This window comes from Pseudorasbora parva, chromosome 24, assembly GCF_024679245.1.
Source record: "Pseudorasbora parva isolate DD20220531a chromosome 24, ASM2467924v1, whole genome shotgun sequence".
Classification (NCBI taxonomy): domain Eukaryota; kingdom Metazoa; phylum Chordata; class Actinopteri; order Cypriniformes; family Gobionidae; genus Pseudorasbora; species Pseudorasbora parva.
This window is the reverse complement of record NC_090195.1, coordinates 33,684,571-33,703,538: the sequence shown is the minus strand read 5'-3', so window position 1 is coordinate 33,703,538 and position 18,968 is coordinate 33,684,571. Positions and strand designations below refer to the sequence as shown.

The following is an 18,968-nucleotide window of genomic DNA, read 5'->3' as shown; positions in this document are numbered from 1 at the left end:
GTGATGAAAATTAGCTAGTATTTTCAAGCACTGGCTGAAGTAAATGTAATTTTCCAAGATAGGTTTACATTTTCTAATTAAAAAAAAACTGAAAAAATGTGCATGCACGTGATGCTTCATTCAGAATGATTACGCTGTAGTTTTTCTGGTACTTTCATGATGGAAGTTCTGGTCTGTATATGACATGTAAACGTATGTGAAATGAGGAAGGAGGAAGGAGGCAGATCTAATCTCCGAGGACATGAGAAGACACTGCCATAGGGACACTTCACACAACCAGATCTGCCTGTTTAATCTTTCATGTGTACATTAGGTCTGTAGGCCTATGTCTCCAGATTATTAGGTCACATCACTCCTCGTGAATAGGAGGTATGTCAGGAATTTGCAGATGCTTTGCATTTTGCATTTTTTGCAGTTAAATATGGTGTGTAATATTTTGTGAAATGAAAAAAAGTTCCACTTTTCACTTGAGTTCATTGCATCAGCTGATTGCAACTTAATTTCCATGCATTCTCTGACAAAACTCTAAACAATACAACAAATAATATTGAATTTGTTTGTTCTTTTTAAAGGTAAATCCATCACTATTCCTCAGCAGTGATGTTGTAAAGGCCACCTAAAGTATGTTGAATAGCCTACTGTTCATGATGCTAAAGGGATAGTTCACCCAAAAATGATCTAATTAGACCCATTGACATGCATTAGCTATGAGCAACGGCTGAAGTTAAATATCTTAATCTGTGTTCTGCTAAAGAAACAAACACACATAGATCTTGAATGCCCTGGGGGTAAGCAGATAAAAATTAAATTTTAATTTTTGGGGGGTGAACTATCCCTTTAATGCTTGATATGCCTTTACGATCATGTTTAAGATAGCCTCTTCTATGTCGCACGCATTTTGAGTGTTTAAAAAAATATATATATATTTTTTATTTATAGCACACATTAACAACAACCGGAGTTGACCAAAGTGCTTTACATAGTCAATTCATAAACAAACATAATAATAAAAAATTTAAAAACAAATAAAATAAAAAACAAGTTAGCAACTTCTTAAAAACCGGCAGGAGTGACAAGTAGGTTTAGATTTTCTGAACGGAGTGATCTTTTGGGATTATATGGGAGCAGATTTGTGAGATATGGTGGGACCTGGTTGTGTAAGGATTTAAAAACGAATAGTAAAAGTATATACCTTCTAAGGTGAACTGGTAGCCATTGGAACGAGGCTAGTATTGGGGAAACATTATCATGTTTCTTTACCGTTTTTAAAGACGCGCTGCAGCATTTTGTACAGCCTGCAAACGGGCCAAGGATGCGGAATTTATACCAAAATACAGGTAGATGTAGAAATCCAATCGCGATAAGACGAAAGAATGGAGTAACGTTTTTCAGAGTGTTTTCTTTCCCCTTCTCACTCTTTTACATGCATGGAAAGAGTGTACACTTTTGTCCGAACCCCTTATAAAGGCTCGCGGGACTAGCAGCTTATTTGACCCGTGTCTTTCTTCTTGCCTCCGGATGAGCTCAGGGTAGACGTTAGAGTGTGTGTGAGGAAGATGTGACTGAAGACAGGAGTGAACAGAAGAGTTAATGGCGCCATCTCTTGGTGACACTCAGAGTTGCGCTGAACTTCTGTGTGAAATATATTTATTATTTAAAAAAACCAAAACAAAATCTTAAACTGTTGATATTTGTAGTCATTACGCATTATAGCAAAATAGGGTAACGTGCTACAGATGAGTTATGTGTTAATGATAAAATATAGGCAAATTTAGATTTCAATCCGTCAAAAGGGATCAACATACGTAGGCTATCTACTGTTTTATTTTATGACAACACTGGCAGGAAATAATATTAACCTTTGTCATTTGACAAACTGTTATGTGTGCTGGAATTTCCAATTGTTACTGTACTAGCATCTTGCGTTAGATCTAGACAACACAATTATCGTTAATGTTGTCTTACTAAGAAACTTTCAATTTAATCAGAAATGGGTTCAACAGTAGCCTGACAAGCCAGACCCACATCAAGATGTTTGGTCTGGAAACTCACCATTGACAGCTCAATCTGAGGGGCGGATAAACGGTTGTCTTTCAAACTCCCTCTGCAGGCGATTGTGAATGCATGAAAAGCCCACGTCTAACAGTTTGAAGCTTTACAAAGTTAAACTGTTGTTGATTTTTCAACCTGTTAATCAAGATTCTTGTAGCTAACGTCACCTTCTCCACCATTTAAGTTGAAACGATATTCATTTGACAAGGCTTCTAGTCAATTTGTTAAATAAATATAGGCCTACTACATTTTTGAGAACTGAAGTGTGATTATTTTGCAGCAGGTGAGTAGTAAATGACACTGCCTATTTTAAGTGGCTTCTACATTACTTGTTTGGCTAAATAAATCGACTTTTAAATCAGTACTCTACTGTCAAACTGTAACATTTACGCTCTACCTAGTTCAGTTCGTGATTCGTTAAGTTAAGAAGCTAACATTAATTAACGTATTAACTATATTTAGGGGAGCGCGGGGCTGGTTGTCACACACGGTTTAAAACTTTCCACACACATGCCAGGATGACGAAACTTAGTGTAGGCCTATTTACTGCCATTTCGCCATATCAACACTATAGAAAATGTTATGCCAAACCTTCATAGCTAGATTTTAAGCATTTTAAAAAGACAGAATTCACAATTTTTCCATAATTTGAGGAAATTAGAGCTCGACTGAAAATTAAACAATGAAGATATTCGCTACACAAATGGGTTATTTTTGTGATATTTAACTTGATGCTTTCTTCTTTTCTTCACACATTAAGGTCTGACTAACTTCACAAAATAAATAAATAAATGCAAAACTGGCATAGTTTTGATGCAATTAAACAAAAATATGTAATATAGGCAATTTTACAGGTAGGTTTGGGGTAAAATAAACGTTTTTTTAAGTACTCTGTCTGATGTAGCTATATCTGAGTGAAACTGCTTATAGAGCCACTCAAAAAACAAAACAAAACAAAAATATTTAATAAATTAATACATTATTTTATTTCCTCTATTTAGGCCTACTTGTGATTGCTTCATGTTTAATTGACTTGAATTGAATTGAATAGCAATCCAGTGCTCTCCATTGACTTTGAATTGCGTGGAGCGCCTCCTTGTCATTTCTGACTTATAAGAAAAAACAGAACAATGTCTCAAAACTTATATGTGACAATGTGTACAGCAAACAAGCTAAAAAAACACAGAACTAAGTTTTTCTAAGATGTCAACCCCAAAAAACAAGCGTTTAAGGAGACCAAAGTGGATACAGGCAATAAGATGTGAAGCTTCAGCAGGAAGAAAAGGTGACACTCAGTATGCCTACGTGTGCAGTAAACATTTAGTCACTGTTAAGTCAAATATCCAAATGTCAGTTTTATATATGATATTTCCTGTTGCTGATCACGTTCCTCTCCAGCGGGCTTAGTTCTCAGTGTAATATAAGCGTGTCACGCTCTGTCTCAATTGCCTGTATTCAGTTTTGTGTCCTTAAAGGTGCCCTAGAATAATTTAAATTGTTCTCTGATACCTAAATAGAGGGCATGTGGCTTATTTAAGGTAAAAGGTCCAGATACAGTTTTACAGGCCTATAAATTGTCCCTAGGATGTAATGCTCTGTTTTTACCTTATTGGGAAGAGTCATGAATATTAATGTTGAGCTCTGCTCTGATTGGCTGTTTCACTGCACAGCTAACACATCTATACCATCCGTCATGGCAATGATTTTACAATGTTAGCTTCTTAACTTAACGAATTACGAACTGAACTGGGTAGAGCGTAAATATGTTTTTTGTACAGTAACGTTACAGTTTGACAGTAGAGTACTGATTTAAAAGTCAATTTATTTAGCCAAACAAGTAATGTAGAAGCCACTTAAAATAGGCAGTGTCATTTACTACTCACCTGCTGCAAAATAATCACACTTCAGTTCTCAAAAATTTAGTAGGCCTATATTTATTTAACAAATTGACTAGAAGCCTTGTCAAATGACTATCATTTCAACTTAAATGGTGGAGAAGTTGACGTTAGCTACAAGAATCGAGTGAGCGATTTGGACGCACAGTACACAAACAGTAGTAGTAAACGTAGTTAGCTTCTGAGTTATGTGTTAATGATGAAATATAGGCTAATTTAGATTTCAATCCGTCAAAACGGATCAACATACGTATCTACTGTTTTATTTTATTACAACACTGGCAGGAAATAATATTAACCTTTGTCATTTGACAAACTGTTACGTGTGCTACTTGGAATTTCCAATTGTTACTGTACTAGCATCTTGCGTTAGCTCTAGACAACACAATTATCGTTAATGTTGTTTTACTAAGAAATTTTCAATTTAATCAGAAATGGGTTCAACAGTAGCCTGACAAGCCAGACCCACATCAAGATGTTTGGTCTGGAAACTCACCATTGACAGCTCAATCTGAGGGGCGGATAAACGGTTGTCTTTCAAACTCCCTCTGCACGTGATTGGATATCCCTACAACCAACCAGAGCAACGAAGGTGAAGCGGAGCTAGTTGACAGATTAAACTTTCACCGTATCTGGTCTGCAAAACTCTGAACAAATCTTCCCTTTTGAAAAATGACTTCAGTGCCGTTCTTTGTTCTTTTCTCAGAGAAAAGCTTAACTCCAAATCTTCCAGAGTCGCGGTCAAAGCTGATTCGAAAGACCGCCGTTCGCCAGCTTCTGTGTTTACTAGGACGCAAGCGCAACTCGGCCATCATTATGTTAAGCCCCGCCCACCGACTCTATACATAATGAGATTGGACTGGCCAGAGTTTGGTTTTTACAGCTCAGACGTATATTGAGAGTTGCTAGACAATGTATTTGCAGCAGTTTTTTTTCTGCTATAAAGAAGCAATATCACCATCATAAGGGCATCTAAGTGCGTTTTGCCTTTACTCAACCAAACATGTCAACAAAGCAACTTTACATTAATGAGAAAAATTGCAACGAGTTTGAAGTTACCATCATCTACAGTGCATAATATCATCCAAATATTCAGAGAACCTGGAACAATATCTGTGGGTAAGGGTCAAGAATGGAAACTATACTGGGTGCCTGTGATCTTCGGGCCCTTAGACGGCACTGCATCACATACAGGAATGCTACTGTAATGGAAATCAAAACATGGCTTAGTTTAGTTTAGTTTATTAAATTAATATAGCACATTTAAAACAACCAAGGTTGTAACCAAAGTGCTGTACAAGAGCATTAAAACTAAATCCAAACAGAATTACACATTAGATATAAACATTGAGGGCACATGGGAAAGCATTTACACCATCAGTTAAAACATAAAAAATATATAAATGAGTTTTTAAGGATGCTTTAAAAGTAGAAACAGAGGGGGAAGATCTGATACTAAGAGGAAGACAGTTCTAGAGTCGAGGAGCCGCTACAGAGAAAGCCCGGTCACCTTTAGTCTTATAACTAGAGCGAGGGATAGAAAGAAGAAGTTTATTCGAAGAGCGTAGGGATCTTGAGGCATTGTGCATAACAAGAAGATCACTAATGTACTGAGGTGCAAGCCCATGCAGGGCTTTAAAAACAAAAAGCTACATTTTAAAATCAACCTGTGACCTAACCTGTAGATTAAGATAAAATGATAAAATGAAGAGAGGCTAGCACAGGAGTGATGTGGTGATGCTTTTTAGTGCCAGTTAGTAGTCTGGCTGCTGCGTTCTGAACCATTTGCAAATGATTTACAGCTGAATTAGGCAAACCCAGGTACAATGAATTAAAATAGTCCAGCTTCGAGGTGAGAAATCCATGAATGACAGTTTCAAGGTCTTTCTTTGATGGCATCATCTTAATTTTAGCAATAGATCTCAGCTGGAAGAAACTGCTTTTTACCACAGTGCTAATCTGCTTATTAAAACTCACGCTGGAATCAAAAATTACACCAAGATTCTTGACACAGTCATGTACATTTTAAGATAGAGAACCAAGCTGATGGACTATGTTAGAAGTCAGATCTGATGGGGCAAAGATAATGATTTCAGTTTTGTCATTGTTTAGCTGTAAGAAATTCATATCCATCCAACATTTTACGTCACACAGACAGTCAAACTAGACACAGATCCTTTGTTGTTTTTAAACTGAAGATATAGCTGAGTATCGTCTGCATAACAGTGGTAAGATAAATTGTATCTCTGGAAATTATGTCCCAGTGGAAGCACATATAAAGCAAACAGAAGAGGTCCCAAAAAGGAACCCTGGGGTACACCGTGAGAAATTGGAGCCCGAAATGTAAAACTATTTATTACTTTCACTGAAAAAGTTCTTTCTTTGGGATAAGAGGCAAACCAGTTCAGTACGGGCCCCCTGAAACCCAACTACATGCTCAAGTCTGTGTAAAAGGATATCATGATCAATGGTGTCAAATGCTGTACTTAAGTCCAGCAAAACTAAAATACAGCCAGATCCTGCATCCAGGGTAAGATGTCACTAAAAACCTTCAACAAAGCCGACTCAGTACTATGTAGCTCTCTAAAACCGGACTGGAATGTGTCAAATATATTAAAGGCACTTAGATATATACATTCCACGTAGGCGTATACATTCCACGACATTGCACACTCATACTATTTATACGCATTTTTGTGAGAATAGCCTGGGCATGGGCAGCTTACACTTTTGGAAACGCACAATCAATGGACAACATATGACCATCCCATCCAGACGTCGCCTCTTTCAGGGAAGACCTTGCATTTTCCAACACGACAATGCCAGACCACATACTGCATCAATTACAACATCATGGCTGCGTGGAAGAAGGATCCGGGTAATGAAATGGCCAGCCTGCAGTCCCGATCTTTCACCCATAGAAAACATTTGGCGCATCATAAAGAGGAAGATGCGACAAAGAAGACTTAAGACAGTTGAGCAACTAGAAGCCTGTATTAGACTAGAATGGGACAACATTCCTATTCCTAAACATTAGCAACTTGTCTCCTCAGTCCCCAGACGTTTGCAGTCTGTTATAAAAAGAAGAGAGGATGGCACACACTGGTAAACATGGCCTTTTATGAGATGTGTTGATGCCATGAAATTAGAAATCCACTTATTTTTTTCCTTGAAATTATAAAATTTTGAAATTTGAAACTTCCACATCATTGCATTCTGTTTTTTTTTTTATTTTTTTTTTACATTTTGTACAGTGTCCCAACTTTTTTGGAATCAGGTTTGTAAACCATTCAGTGTTAAAGAGACAGCTTGCACAATGGCATGCACAAGTAAAGTCGTTTACAAATGTATCCGCAACAGCTCGGTATACGCAACAATTGAAGATATCAGAAGACATGATTGTCATAAGAGTTTAACTGTAAAATATAGCATATCAACATGATAGTTTTTTTTATATTTTTAGCTTCATTGCCAAGTTTATTTATATACCACATTTCATACACAATGGTAATTAAGTGCTTTACAAAAAGATGAGAATGAAAATACAAGGTATTAAAAAAGTAAAAAAATAGAAAGAAAATTATTTAAATTAGAATTGATTACCAGGACATTAAATGGGATTGGGATGTTCTCTTTTATTCTGGATGGCAAGGGCAGGGACTGAAACATCAAGCGTGTTTTGCAATTTTAAACATCAGGCTCCGAAAATTATTAAAAAAATAACACAAAGAATGGCCTTCTCAGCTGACGTAGTTGCATCAGAACAGGATGTTCAACGTTTCCATTTAAAAAACGTTTTGCAACATTTTATCAAGGCTAAACGCAGCTTTGGTTGAAACGCCCCATAATCACAGCAATGGAGCAGAATCAGACTCATATTCTGACTATAATCTGACTATGATGACGTGAGGCAAGGGAAACCGCAGTTTCAGCAAAAATCATGTTCGAGTACTTCATTGGTTCACATTGACCCAAATAATTGAATCTAGTAGATTGCACATTTTAGAGAATTACATTGTGATCAAATGTCCTGTTTTCAAGTCCTGTCCTGGATGTCCTGGCTGTTTTTTATAAAGTGAAGAAAATGTCCTTGTTTTCATTATTTTTTATTGGGCCAATACATTTACCAGCACTAGTGCAATCTACAAGTATCTCATTGCCGGGTCGAGTGTCCTGGTTTTCGGTAATGAAATGATGGTCACCCTACATTAATCCAAAGCAAAGAAATCACATTCAGGAGAGAAATACAATTTTGTTGTGTAAATCGCAAATAGTTTGTAAGTAAATTGGACAATGTTTTCCTGTTCTTTCTTCTTCAGTGCAGTAATGTAAAAATAACATCAGAGTTCAACAGGAGAATATATTTTACAGACATACTCAGCAGAAGAACAGCTCCTGAAGGCCTAAAGGATCACTGGAAGAAAAGAGTTGCATTCACGCAGGCAATCTGGAAGCCATCTTGATTTATTGCATGTAGGTTAAGATAAAAATGACCCTGTGGATGAAACTCAAGTGAGACTTAAAGACAATAAAGACATTTCAGAATCAAAGCATAGATGTTAAATCAGAAAGGTGAAAGCCAAACCTTTAGAGGAAGGTTTAATTTTGACTGAAATGACGAGTCTAGGGTGATGAGTTCTGGAGAAATTAAAAGTGAATACATTTTTACTAATAATGTCATATTACATACATGAATTCCATATAACAAAGACAAACACAAGCAAACACTTCCTGTTCTCACCTCCTCTCCTGCTCCCACAAAAAGTGAACCGTGGGAAATGAGGAAGACAGAGAGGTTCGTTCCGATTGAATACATTGACGTTATTTAGCAGCAGCTCAAGGGATGAATAAAACTCATCGATGGACTGTCCTGTATAGAGAACACACCGTTGGTGCTTCAAGGCTTTATTTAAGGTGTTAATATATTATTTCAAGATGAAAACTCACTCAGAATAAAGGCCAATCTGATTTTCATAAGACCGGTCAGTCGTTCAGGGCAAGGCAGGAAAGTGAACCCTACATCCTGTAAAGGGTCTGAGAAAACATTTTAAGATGAACAGAAGGGTTTGAAAATAAAGGGGAAAATAAATCATGAGTTGATGCAAATGATGGACATCTCTCATTGAAACAACACAACAATAAAAAACATTCAGATATGTGCATGTTTTATATTCAAAGGTTTGTGTTTTGTAAGATTTTTTATCACATAGGCTGCATTACATTCATTAAAAATACATTAAAAATGTAAATATTCCAGTTTAAAATATGCTGTTTTGTATGTGAATATAAAGTATAAGTGTAATTTATTCCAGTGATCAAAGCTGAATTTATCATCATTACTCCAGTCTTCAGTGTCACATGATCCTTCACTAATCATTCTCACATGAGGATCTGATGGCCAAGAAACATTTCTGATTATTATCAATGTTGGAAAAAGTTGTGCTGCTTCATATTTTTGTGGAAACGTGACTCAATAATATGTGACTTTAGACGGCATTGAAATAAAGTGCACAAGCATACTACTTTTTTGTAAATTTTAGGGCATTGTTTGTTATATTTCGTATAGAAAAGAACAGCACCAACATTCTACGAAATATCTCCTTTTGTGTTCTATAAAAAATGGGAATTCAAAAATAATTCATAAGTAGAATGTTTACTTTTAATTGCTGAATTCCAAACAATGGCTGCGTCCGAAATCGCGTACTATGTGAGTAGGTACTACATTTGAATTAGAACGTACTTCGCGACCGTTAAAAAAGTATGTTCTATATAGTATGAATACGGGTAGTATGAATGGAGTCGGACGTACTACATGCGCCATGATGGAATTGTCACGTGATAGACGCCGTCATGACAGCGCGGAGATTTAAAGAGCCCATTCCACCGACTGCACACATTCGCCAGCGATGTTTTTAGATCTGCTTCGCTTTTATCTGCGTTTTTACATCGTTCGAGCTCACAATCCAGAGGAGGCGTCGGTCAGCTCCTCGCAGGTCACGCCTACGTCGAGAGCTTGTGCGGAATTTCTCAAATAATGCAAGTATTAATGTATTTAGCTTTTAAATATTACCTCAGAAACAAATGTGTGCGTGTCTCTATTAATGGAGCTACAGTGGTCCCTAGAGGCGACACCCACCAACCACTGGCTTAGGCTGAGTGTGAATTTGTGTGCCAAACATTTGAAATTATAGTTACATATCACATATTTGAGCTTCATGTTTTACAAATTATTTACTTCAAGAGTAAATCCAAAAATTACCGAGATCGTAGTCTTCATCTTGTACACACTTTAAAAGAAACATATAACTTTACCGTTATTGAACTATTTTAAAGTGATGCCCTATAAATGAGATTACTAGTTATCAAAGTCCTTTTAGATCTTTTTGAAACCTGTGAAAGTTACTTACCGAAGCTGCTTAAGTTAAACTTCTTTCCTCGTGATGACACTATAATAAAAACATTATACTTGTATATATATATTACAATACCTTTCCTTTTGGTGGTGTTTAACGCTATGTACGGCAAAATTATGTGATTTTATTTTAAGCTTTGTATCCTACGAATCCATTTGAAAGTTAAATACACAAAAATAAAGCAAATACATTTTAATGGTGTCTGGAGTGTGTGTTTTTCTCTACAGTGCAGCGCTCGTATTCAGAGTTAGACAGCATATTTTTCAGATACACGTGCAATTAGCTCGTTTCAAAAACCAGCAACACATACAGAACGCTTTAAAAAAAATACTCAAGGCCATATATTAGCAATTTACCACTGACAATATAGCTACTATAAAGCCCTAGGAATTAAGTGTTTTGTAATATAACTTGCTAAACAGCATGACGGTGAATTTACAAACAAATGAAAGGAGACACTGTATCATTTGATTTCTTTATTATCATCATTGTTTAGCAATTATTTCTAGTAGCCGAAGGAATCTTTTCTTTCTCTCACTTCTTGGTTAAAACACGGGTGGGTGTTCATCAGCCCCTGCAAAATCAACACAGAGATTAACATGTGATGAACCATGGTCAGTTTATTAATGCTAACGGTAACGTACATGGACAAGCTGAGGTAGGCAGTTTGCTGTGTAACCAACAACATTTTGATAATATCAACACTGGTAAAGGAGAAATACATCGTTTTAATTTACTGAAGTTGTGTAATTATCTCATTAAACTGCTAAACAACGAACGTCTTTGTTTTGTGAAAACAGTGCTATCGGTAGCTGATTTACATTAACTTAGTCTACTAATAATGATAAAACTATAATTTTTCTGAATTGGCTGGAAAAGGACACCCTTACTTTACATCATATAAACTTCTAACAAGACAGCCGTTTACTTATATGATGTTAAACAAATACAATTTAACCACAAATAAACAAAAAATTGTTTATAAAGTACTTACACTTGAAAACAGCTGCATCTCCGTTTTCCGCCATTTTCAAATATAACGCCAGCTCCTCTCTCCCGTGGCATCATGGGATAGTAAAGTGTCCATCGTATGCGCACTTCATAATCTCGCCGGAAGTAGTATGCCATCCGGGTACTTTTCGCATACTGTTTTTCGAATTCTATGAATTCGGACATACTACTCTGCTCGCGTACTGTTTTTCGCATACTATATAGTATGGAAGTACGCGATTTCGGACGCAACCAATGAAAATGAACATCTGTCAATATTGTCAATCAAAAATACAGTAATATCGTGATATATAATTTACAATGTAAAGCAGCTAAAGTGTGATTTATTCCTGTGATCAAAGCTGAATTTATCATCATTACTCCAGTCTTCAGTGTCACATGATCCTTCACTAATCATCCTCACATGAGGATCTGATGATCAACACACAGTTATGATTATTATCAGTGTTAAAAACATTGAAAACCATGATTGATACCTGATTTTTACGATTATTTGATCAATATAAAATTCAAAAGAACAGCATTTATTTGAAATATAAATAATTTGTAACCACTTTAGTGTAACTTTTGATCAATTTAAAGCGCCCACACTGAATCAGTTTCTGTTAAAAAACATCCATACTTTTGAACAGTAGTATATGTGACACAGATCTCACCGCAGCTTCTGTAGGTCACCGTAAGTTTGTCTGAGTTGCACACTGTGTGAAGAGGCCATTGCTGATCCTGAGAGTAAGCCCAACCCATCTGAACGATACTCAGAATCAGAACCAACAACATATTATCACTCAGACGTAACTTCAGGCCTTTGGTTGCTTTAGACCCAGAGTCTGACTGACTTCTCATGAACTTTAGGTGAATACGCGGAACGAACGAGGCAACTTAACTTCTCATTTTGGGTCAAATGGTAATATAAGCATGTCACACGTTTCACTTCCCCGTATTTACCAACAATGTTTTATTGACATGACCTCACAACACTTCCTGAAATCCAACAAAATAATACTTTTTATATCACTTACATTTGTAACAGAACAGCATTTCATGTTTGATGAATCACAGTATAGCCTACAATCAACTTGGACGTTTGAGTCATTTAAACTTAAAGGTCCCGTTCTTCGCGTGTTTTCGAAGCTTTGATTGTGTTTACAGTGTGCAATATAACATGAGTTCATGTTTCGCGTGTAAAAAAACACAGTATTTTTCAGACAATTGACTTATCTGTACAGCGCTGTTTTCTCTGTCCTAAAAACGGCCTGATGATTTCCTTGTTCTATGAAGTCCCTCCTTCAGAAACACATAATGAGTTCTGATTGGGCCAGCGCTTCCCGTGTTGTGATTGGACAGCAGCTTAGCGCACTTTGCCCGGAAAGGTCCCGCCTCTTACCATAACGGGGAGATGCAAGCGCTGAATGCGCGCTCTTCTCCACGTGGGAGAGCAACGAGACCACGCCCCCTATTTTGCGTGTTCTTGTGGGTTAGTCAACAACAAATGGTTCTAGTGACGTCATTACAGCAGGAAGTGCAGCGGTGTAGTCCAAACCGGCCGCTCGCTGTAGGCTTCGAAAGGGAACTTCTGTTAAATAAAATATCTCGCTTGGCATTGAACTTTGCGCTTTATAATTTTATAGGTATTATTTATGCTCCAACAGCAACATTACACACTAACTAAAGTTTGAAAGATGGAATCGCGAAGAACGGGACCTTTAAATGACATTAAACTGACTTAGAATAATGAGCTGAATCTTGTATAACTATCTTGTATAAAAAGTTGAAAATCGCTTAACTTATTTTGATTAATTAAAGCAATGTAAAAAGATGTATTGTCATAACTTATTAATCACATTTTTTTAAAGTGTAACAACTCATTTAAAAGGCAGAATATACTGTATGCTATTGAGACAAAAAAACAACAACAACAAAATCATCACAAAACTAAATTAAATTGTTTTGTGAAATTACAAAATATTTAAGAGATTGTTCATCTTATATGTATACATGTGTAGCCAAGTAATGTTTTTGTGGTGTGGTTTTGGTGAAGTGTAGTAAAATAAATACCATCACCTGTGTACATTACTGCTTCTCACCAGTTTCCTGATGGTTTATAAAACAATTACTCAGTGTCGCCCTCTGTCGTTTGGGGAGGAGTGTGTGCAGTCAGCCGGGGTATAAAGAATAAACAAGTCTCCTTATAATACCTATGTCATACCCATCTCATTATACACCTCTGTGTCCTGATATTTAACAAAATCAAGCACACACACACACACACAGACAGACACACACACTCACACACACATTATATATATATATATATATATATATATATATATATATATATATATATATATATATATAGATTTGGGAAAAAATAAGAGACCACTGCAAAATTATCAGTTTCTCTGGTTTTACTATTGTGTTTGGGTAAAATTAACATTTTTGTTTTATTCTACTACTACTGACAACATTTTTCCCAAATTCCAAATAAAAAGATTGTAATTTAGAGCATTCATTTGCCGAAAGCAACAACAGCTCAAAATCACAAAAAAAGATGCAGTGTTGTCAGACCTTGAATAATGGAAAGAAAATAAGTTCATATTCATTTATAAACACCACAATACTAATGTTTTAACTTAGGAAGAGTTCAGAAATCAATATTTGGTGGAATAACCCTGATTTTGAATCACAGCTTTCATGCGTCTTGGCATGCTCTCCACCAGTCTCTCACATTGATGTTGGGTGACTTTATGCCACTCCTGGTGCAAAAAGTCACGCAGCTCGGATTTGTTTGATGGCTTGTGATCATCCATCTTCCTCTTGATCACATTCCAGAGGTGTTCAATGGGGTTCAGGTCTGGAGATTGGGCTGGCCATGACAGGGTCTTGATCTGGTGGTCCTCCATCCACACCTTGATTGACCTGGCTGTGTGGCATAGAGCATTGTCCTGCTGGAAAAAACACTCCTCAGGGTTGGGGAACATTGTCAGAGCAGAAGTAAGCAAGTTTTCTTCCAGGACAACCTTGTACGTGGTTTGATTCATGCGTCTGATGACACTGATAAAGTACATATGCTTGAAAAACTAAATTACTTGGAAATTAAAAATATACAGTACTATCCGCCTCTGATAATAAATGATGGAAAAAACGAAAATGTTACATTTAAAAATGAATGTAAAACCAGTGTTATAGTAGGTGGCGGTAATGAAATAATCGCTGAATCAATCATTCAACCAGTTCATTATAAATGGCTGATTCATAATGAAGAGAAGCTAATGAGTACTTATAAATGGATCATTAAATAATTATCTTAACCAAATGGTTCAAAAACACAGATTCAGTGGTTCTGCCCCTTACAAAAAATAAGTATACTTCAACTTCATTTTATTCAGTATACTTAAGTAAAGTTCAAGTGTATTTTTATATATGTATATAACACATTTTAAGCATATAACAAACACAACTCAAGTCAAGTACACTTAGAATAATTTATACTTTTAAGTAGATATTGATCAAAAGAATGAATACAAGTATAGATAAGGCAAGTATACTAAAGTGCAATTTTAAGAATATTTCTGAGAAGTACATAAAAATTGACTGGGTCTTTATAAGGGGCTGTGGCTTTTTAATAAATACATTAAATATTTTGTATGCATGTTGTGAAGTTGTGCCTGGAGCGTTTCCCAGTTGAGCATTTCACGTTTCATCATTTGTCATGATGCAATGAAACTTTGCCATTTTTGGCCAAGTGGTCATACCACTCAATATTTCCAGCCAATAATTCAATAAATAACTATGTGGCAAGCCATATGTCACGGTTTATGTGTTCACTGACTCCCTCGTGTTGTGTGCTGAATTGGGTGCGTGAGTTGAGTGTGGTACTTCTGTCTTGTTGGTGGTTGATTGCGATCAGCGCCAGCTGTGTCTTTGTTTCGGCTGCCTATTTAATGTATGTGTTTATGTGTCCTGTGTGTGGTTGGGTTTCTTGCTCTCTCTCTGTTCCTGGACTCTGATCTTCGTTTGCTTCGAGTTGATGCTCTGTTTTCTGGGTTCAATAAACCTGTTCTGTGAACTCACTGTTGGATATTCTGTGTTTCCTGATTCAGCAATCCAACGAGATCAACCAATCTACAGGAGTATCTAAGTAAGAATACCAAGTAGGACGAGATACTGGCCATGGCTCAGGCTGTACAGGCTTTGGTGGCGCAGGTGACCAAGTTGACTACCCAGGTGCTCTCTGCACCCACTGCGCAACCTTTACCTCACCCAATACCTAATATCACAAACCAACCAAATCCATGCATTACAACACCTGAGAGGTATACTGGAGTGTCAAATTTGTGGAGCATTTTTGATGAAGTGTTCTATATTTTTCTCTCTCCAACCCCTAACATTTTCTACTGAAGAATCCAAGTTGGCATTGGTTATGACACTGTTGTCTGGACGTGCAGCACTGTGGGGAACGGCGGTGTGGGAGAACAACCATCCCTGCTGCTCCTCGTTCCTTACAATCTCCCAAGAAATGAAGAGGGTCTTTGACGGGACTGTTGCAGGTCACGAGGCACGAGGCGTATAACAAACTCGTAAAGGGAGTGGACCCATCTCGGATTATGTGAACGAGTTTTGCACGTTGGTGGTGGAGTGTAAGTGGATTTACAGTTTAGAATTACTGAAGATCCTACACAGACTTATTGAACTGGTGTTACGTGTGGATGCACGTCTGCATAATTTTCGAGGTTTGAGTGTCTGGAGGTTGGAGAAATCCTCATCAGCGACATTTCCTGACATAGTGCCCCGTAAAAGACCAAGCCCGGCAGTAGGTAAGAGGTTACTGTTGGTTAGGGTCACCATGTAGAAATCCTCATCAGCGAGTGAGACTGCATCAGGCTTCCACAGCTGTCAGGCCCTAGTGAATTCGGGGGCGGAGGGAAACCTTCTGCACTTTGCACTGGTCAGTCATCTGCACATTGCCATATTTCCACGCTGTCATCCCATCTCTGCGCACGCACTGAACAGACAGAAATTACCGGCCATTATGCACACCACTGGCTCTCTTACACTCATCACTTCTGTTTTATCTCCAGATCTCCCCTCATGCCCATTGTACTGGGTCACCCGTGGACATCGATTGGGGCCAGGATTCGGTGTCAGAGTGGAGTAACCAGTGCCACGCATCTAGTTTAGTGTTTGCTTGTTCATCTGTATCTCGTTCTGTGTTTCAGGTGAAGTTGGTGAACCTGTCAAATGTGCCCGAGGACTAGAAAGAGGACTAGAAATATATTTCTGATTCTTTGACAGCTGGGATCATCCGCCCTCTCTCGCACTTTTTTTTCATGAGTAAGAAGGATGGCTCTCTGTGAACGTGCATTGATTATCGAGGAATGAACAACATCACAATGAAGAATACTTATCCTTTACCATTGATGTCTTTGACCTTTGAACGGTTGCAGGGAGCAAATTAGATCTGCACAATGCTTATCATTTGGTTCACATAATGGAGGGGGATTATTAATACCCCTAGAGGGAACTTTGAATACTTGGTCATGCCTTTCGGCCTGTCCAACTTGCCTGCTGTTTTCCAAGCCCTCGTCAATGTCGTGTTTAGAGAGATAGGGTCAATCAGTTCATTTATGTCTACCTGGACAACATTTTTATATATTTTTTCTTCTCTCCAGGAACATGTCCAACATCCTTTGGATTCATGGCCTCCCCACTGGCTGTGGTTTCCGTCAGGGGGTCCCAGTTTACTTCCAAATTTTGGAAAGAGTTTTGTAAGTTACTCATCCCCAGAGTAATGGTCAAGTTAAGAAAGTCAACCAGGACTTGGAGAGGGTGTTGCAATGTCGGGTTACTCAGAATCCTTCCTCCTGGAGCCAGTAGCTCTCATGGGTAGAGTACACTCACAGCTCGTTACCTGTGTCATCCACGGGCCTTTTGCAGAGTGTAGCTTAGGATACCAGCCACTTATTTTTCCCAGCCTGGAATCTGAAGTTGTGGTCCCCTCGGCCCATCCTTTCATCCAGAGGTGTCGACACACATGGAGAAGAGCCATGTGGTTCACAGGTGGTTACGCACACCAAGGCTCAGACCAATCGCCACCCGCTAAAACCTCCTCGATCAAAAAGTGAGACTTTCTTCTAAGAACATTCCTTTCCGATCCATTTGTAAAAAGCTTGCACCTAAATTCCTTGGCCCGTTACCTGTCTCTAAAATCCTTAGTCCAGTGATAGTAGCCTCAAACTTCCTCCTGCATACAGTAGAATCCATCCCATCTTTCATGTTTCCAAAATAAAACCTTTTTTTTAAATTCCCACATTAATCCGCCTGGTCCAGTTCCTCCCCCACTGCATCTTGAAGATGGGGAACCTGTTTATTCGGTTCGTCACATTTTGGACTCAAGACGGAGGGGACACAGATTCCAGTAAGTGGTGGACTGGGAGGGGTACGGTATTATTGATGATTACAATCAACGGGTAGGTTCTCCTGGGAACGCCAGGAAGCGATTGTAGGAGAGAGGGTACTGTCACAGTTTATGAGTTCACTGACTCGCCTTCGCATTGTGTGCTGGAATTGGTGCGTGAGTCGAGTGTGGGCGTGGTCTTGAAGCACAGCAAGACCGGCACCATGCAGAATGGACAGTGCTGTGGCAGGTCAAGGATGAATGCGGGACCACCTTAAAACAGCTTCTAAACACTTGGATGAGGCCCCCAACCTCCATTTTCACCTTAAACTATAAGCCAACAGATATAAAAGGCTGGATGTGAGGTTGTGTACTAGTAAAGAAACCATTTATTAGTTTTAGCACTGCAGAAAAACACCTTGCAATAACATAAGGACTTGAGTGTGGAAGATTGGTGCCATGTTCTGCAGTCTGACATAATTGGATGGTGTCAGGTATGTTCATAGGAGATGACTGGAATGTATTTTTAATATTATATGCATGCATGGCACCATTAAGCATGGCCTGGGAAAACTTTGGTATTGGGGATGCATGTTTGTAGCTGGTGTTGGAAGGATCTAAAAACTTGCTGCCACTTTGAAAATGGACCAATACATGGGAATCCTGCTGTACACAATGTTTCCGATTATGGAGGATCTGTTTTGAGATGATAATGATCCAAAACATAAAGTTGCACACAATTTAAGTGTTGAAATTTAACATTTTAATGTCTTAAAAGGGTTTCCTTAGTCACCTGACCGTAAATCCATTGAAAACCTTTGGAAAATTATAAACCTGAATTGCTTTAAGTCATGTAGATCTTCCAATGAAGCTCAACTTTGGGAAGAACTTAAGGAGGATTTAAAAAAAGCATGCACAAAGTTTAGTGAGTCAATACCCAGGAGAACTAACAAAACGAGAACCAACAAACTATTTATAACTTATCACATTGTTGTCAATGTATGCTTAATTTCCAGTGAGCTTTTTGTTTTCCAATAAAAAATAAGCAGAAGTTGGCCTTCCAAATAATTTTGTTAATTTAATACCTTAACCCAATATAACATACTCATATGTTGATTGTTTAATAGACCCTGAAATGTCAAATAGCATACAAATATCCCCTTTGGACATCACTTTTGACTAATTCTGTAGGCCCATCCATTA

The 18,968-nt window shown here is 37.8% G+C and overlaps 1 protein-coding gene across 2 annotated transcripts; it reads right to left on the bottom strand.

The window, feature by feature from the left end:
• Positions 1–7,423: 7,423 nt before the first annotated feature.
• Positions 7,424–12,197, bottom strand: ly86 (lymphocyte antigen 86). 2 transcript variants are annotated; one of them, XM_067435118.1, is made up of 6 exons: positions 12,028–12,197; positions 8,895–8,981; positions 8,689–8,817; positions 8,533–8,585; positions 8,325–8,442; positions 7,424–8,150 (listed from the first exon to the last, which is right to left on the bottom strand). In XM_067435118.1, the coding sequence occupies exons 1-5, from the start codon at positions 12,146–12,148 to the stop codon at positions 8,359–8,361; spliced, it is 474 nt and encodes a 157-aa protein (XP_067291219.1). In that variant the 5' UTR covers positions 12,149–12,197; the 3' UTR covers positions 7,424–8,150; positions 8,325–8,358. The 2 variants fall into 2 exon arrangements, with proteins under 2 accessions (XP_067291219.1, XP_067291218.1); XM_067435117.1 differs by having other exon boundaries at positions 7,424–8,442.
• Between the last annotated feature and the right edge of the window lie 6,771 nt (positions 12,198–18,968).

What these genes read in the sequence shown, in the direction of transcription:
- ly86 (XM_067435117.1), bottom strand. Translation starts at nt 12,148, where the DNA reads ATGTTGTTGGTTCTGATTCTGAGTATCGTTCAGATGGGTTGGGCTTAC. An exon ending in CAGATTGGCCTTTATTCTGA is followed by an intron (nt 8,818 to 8,894) that starts GTGAGTTTTCAT and finishes TTCTCTATACAG; the next exon opens with GACAGTCCATCGATGAGTTT. An exon ending in AATTAAACCTTCCTCTAAAG is followed by an intron (nt 8,443 to 8,532) that starts GTTTGGCTTTCA and finishes TTTCATCCACAG; the next exon opens with GGTCATTTTTATCTTAACCT.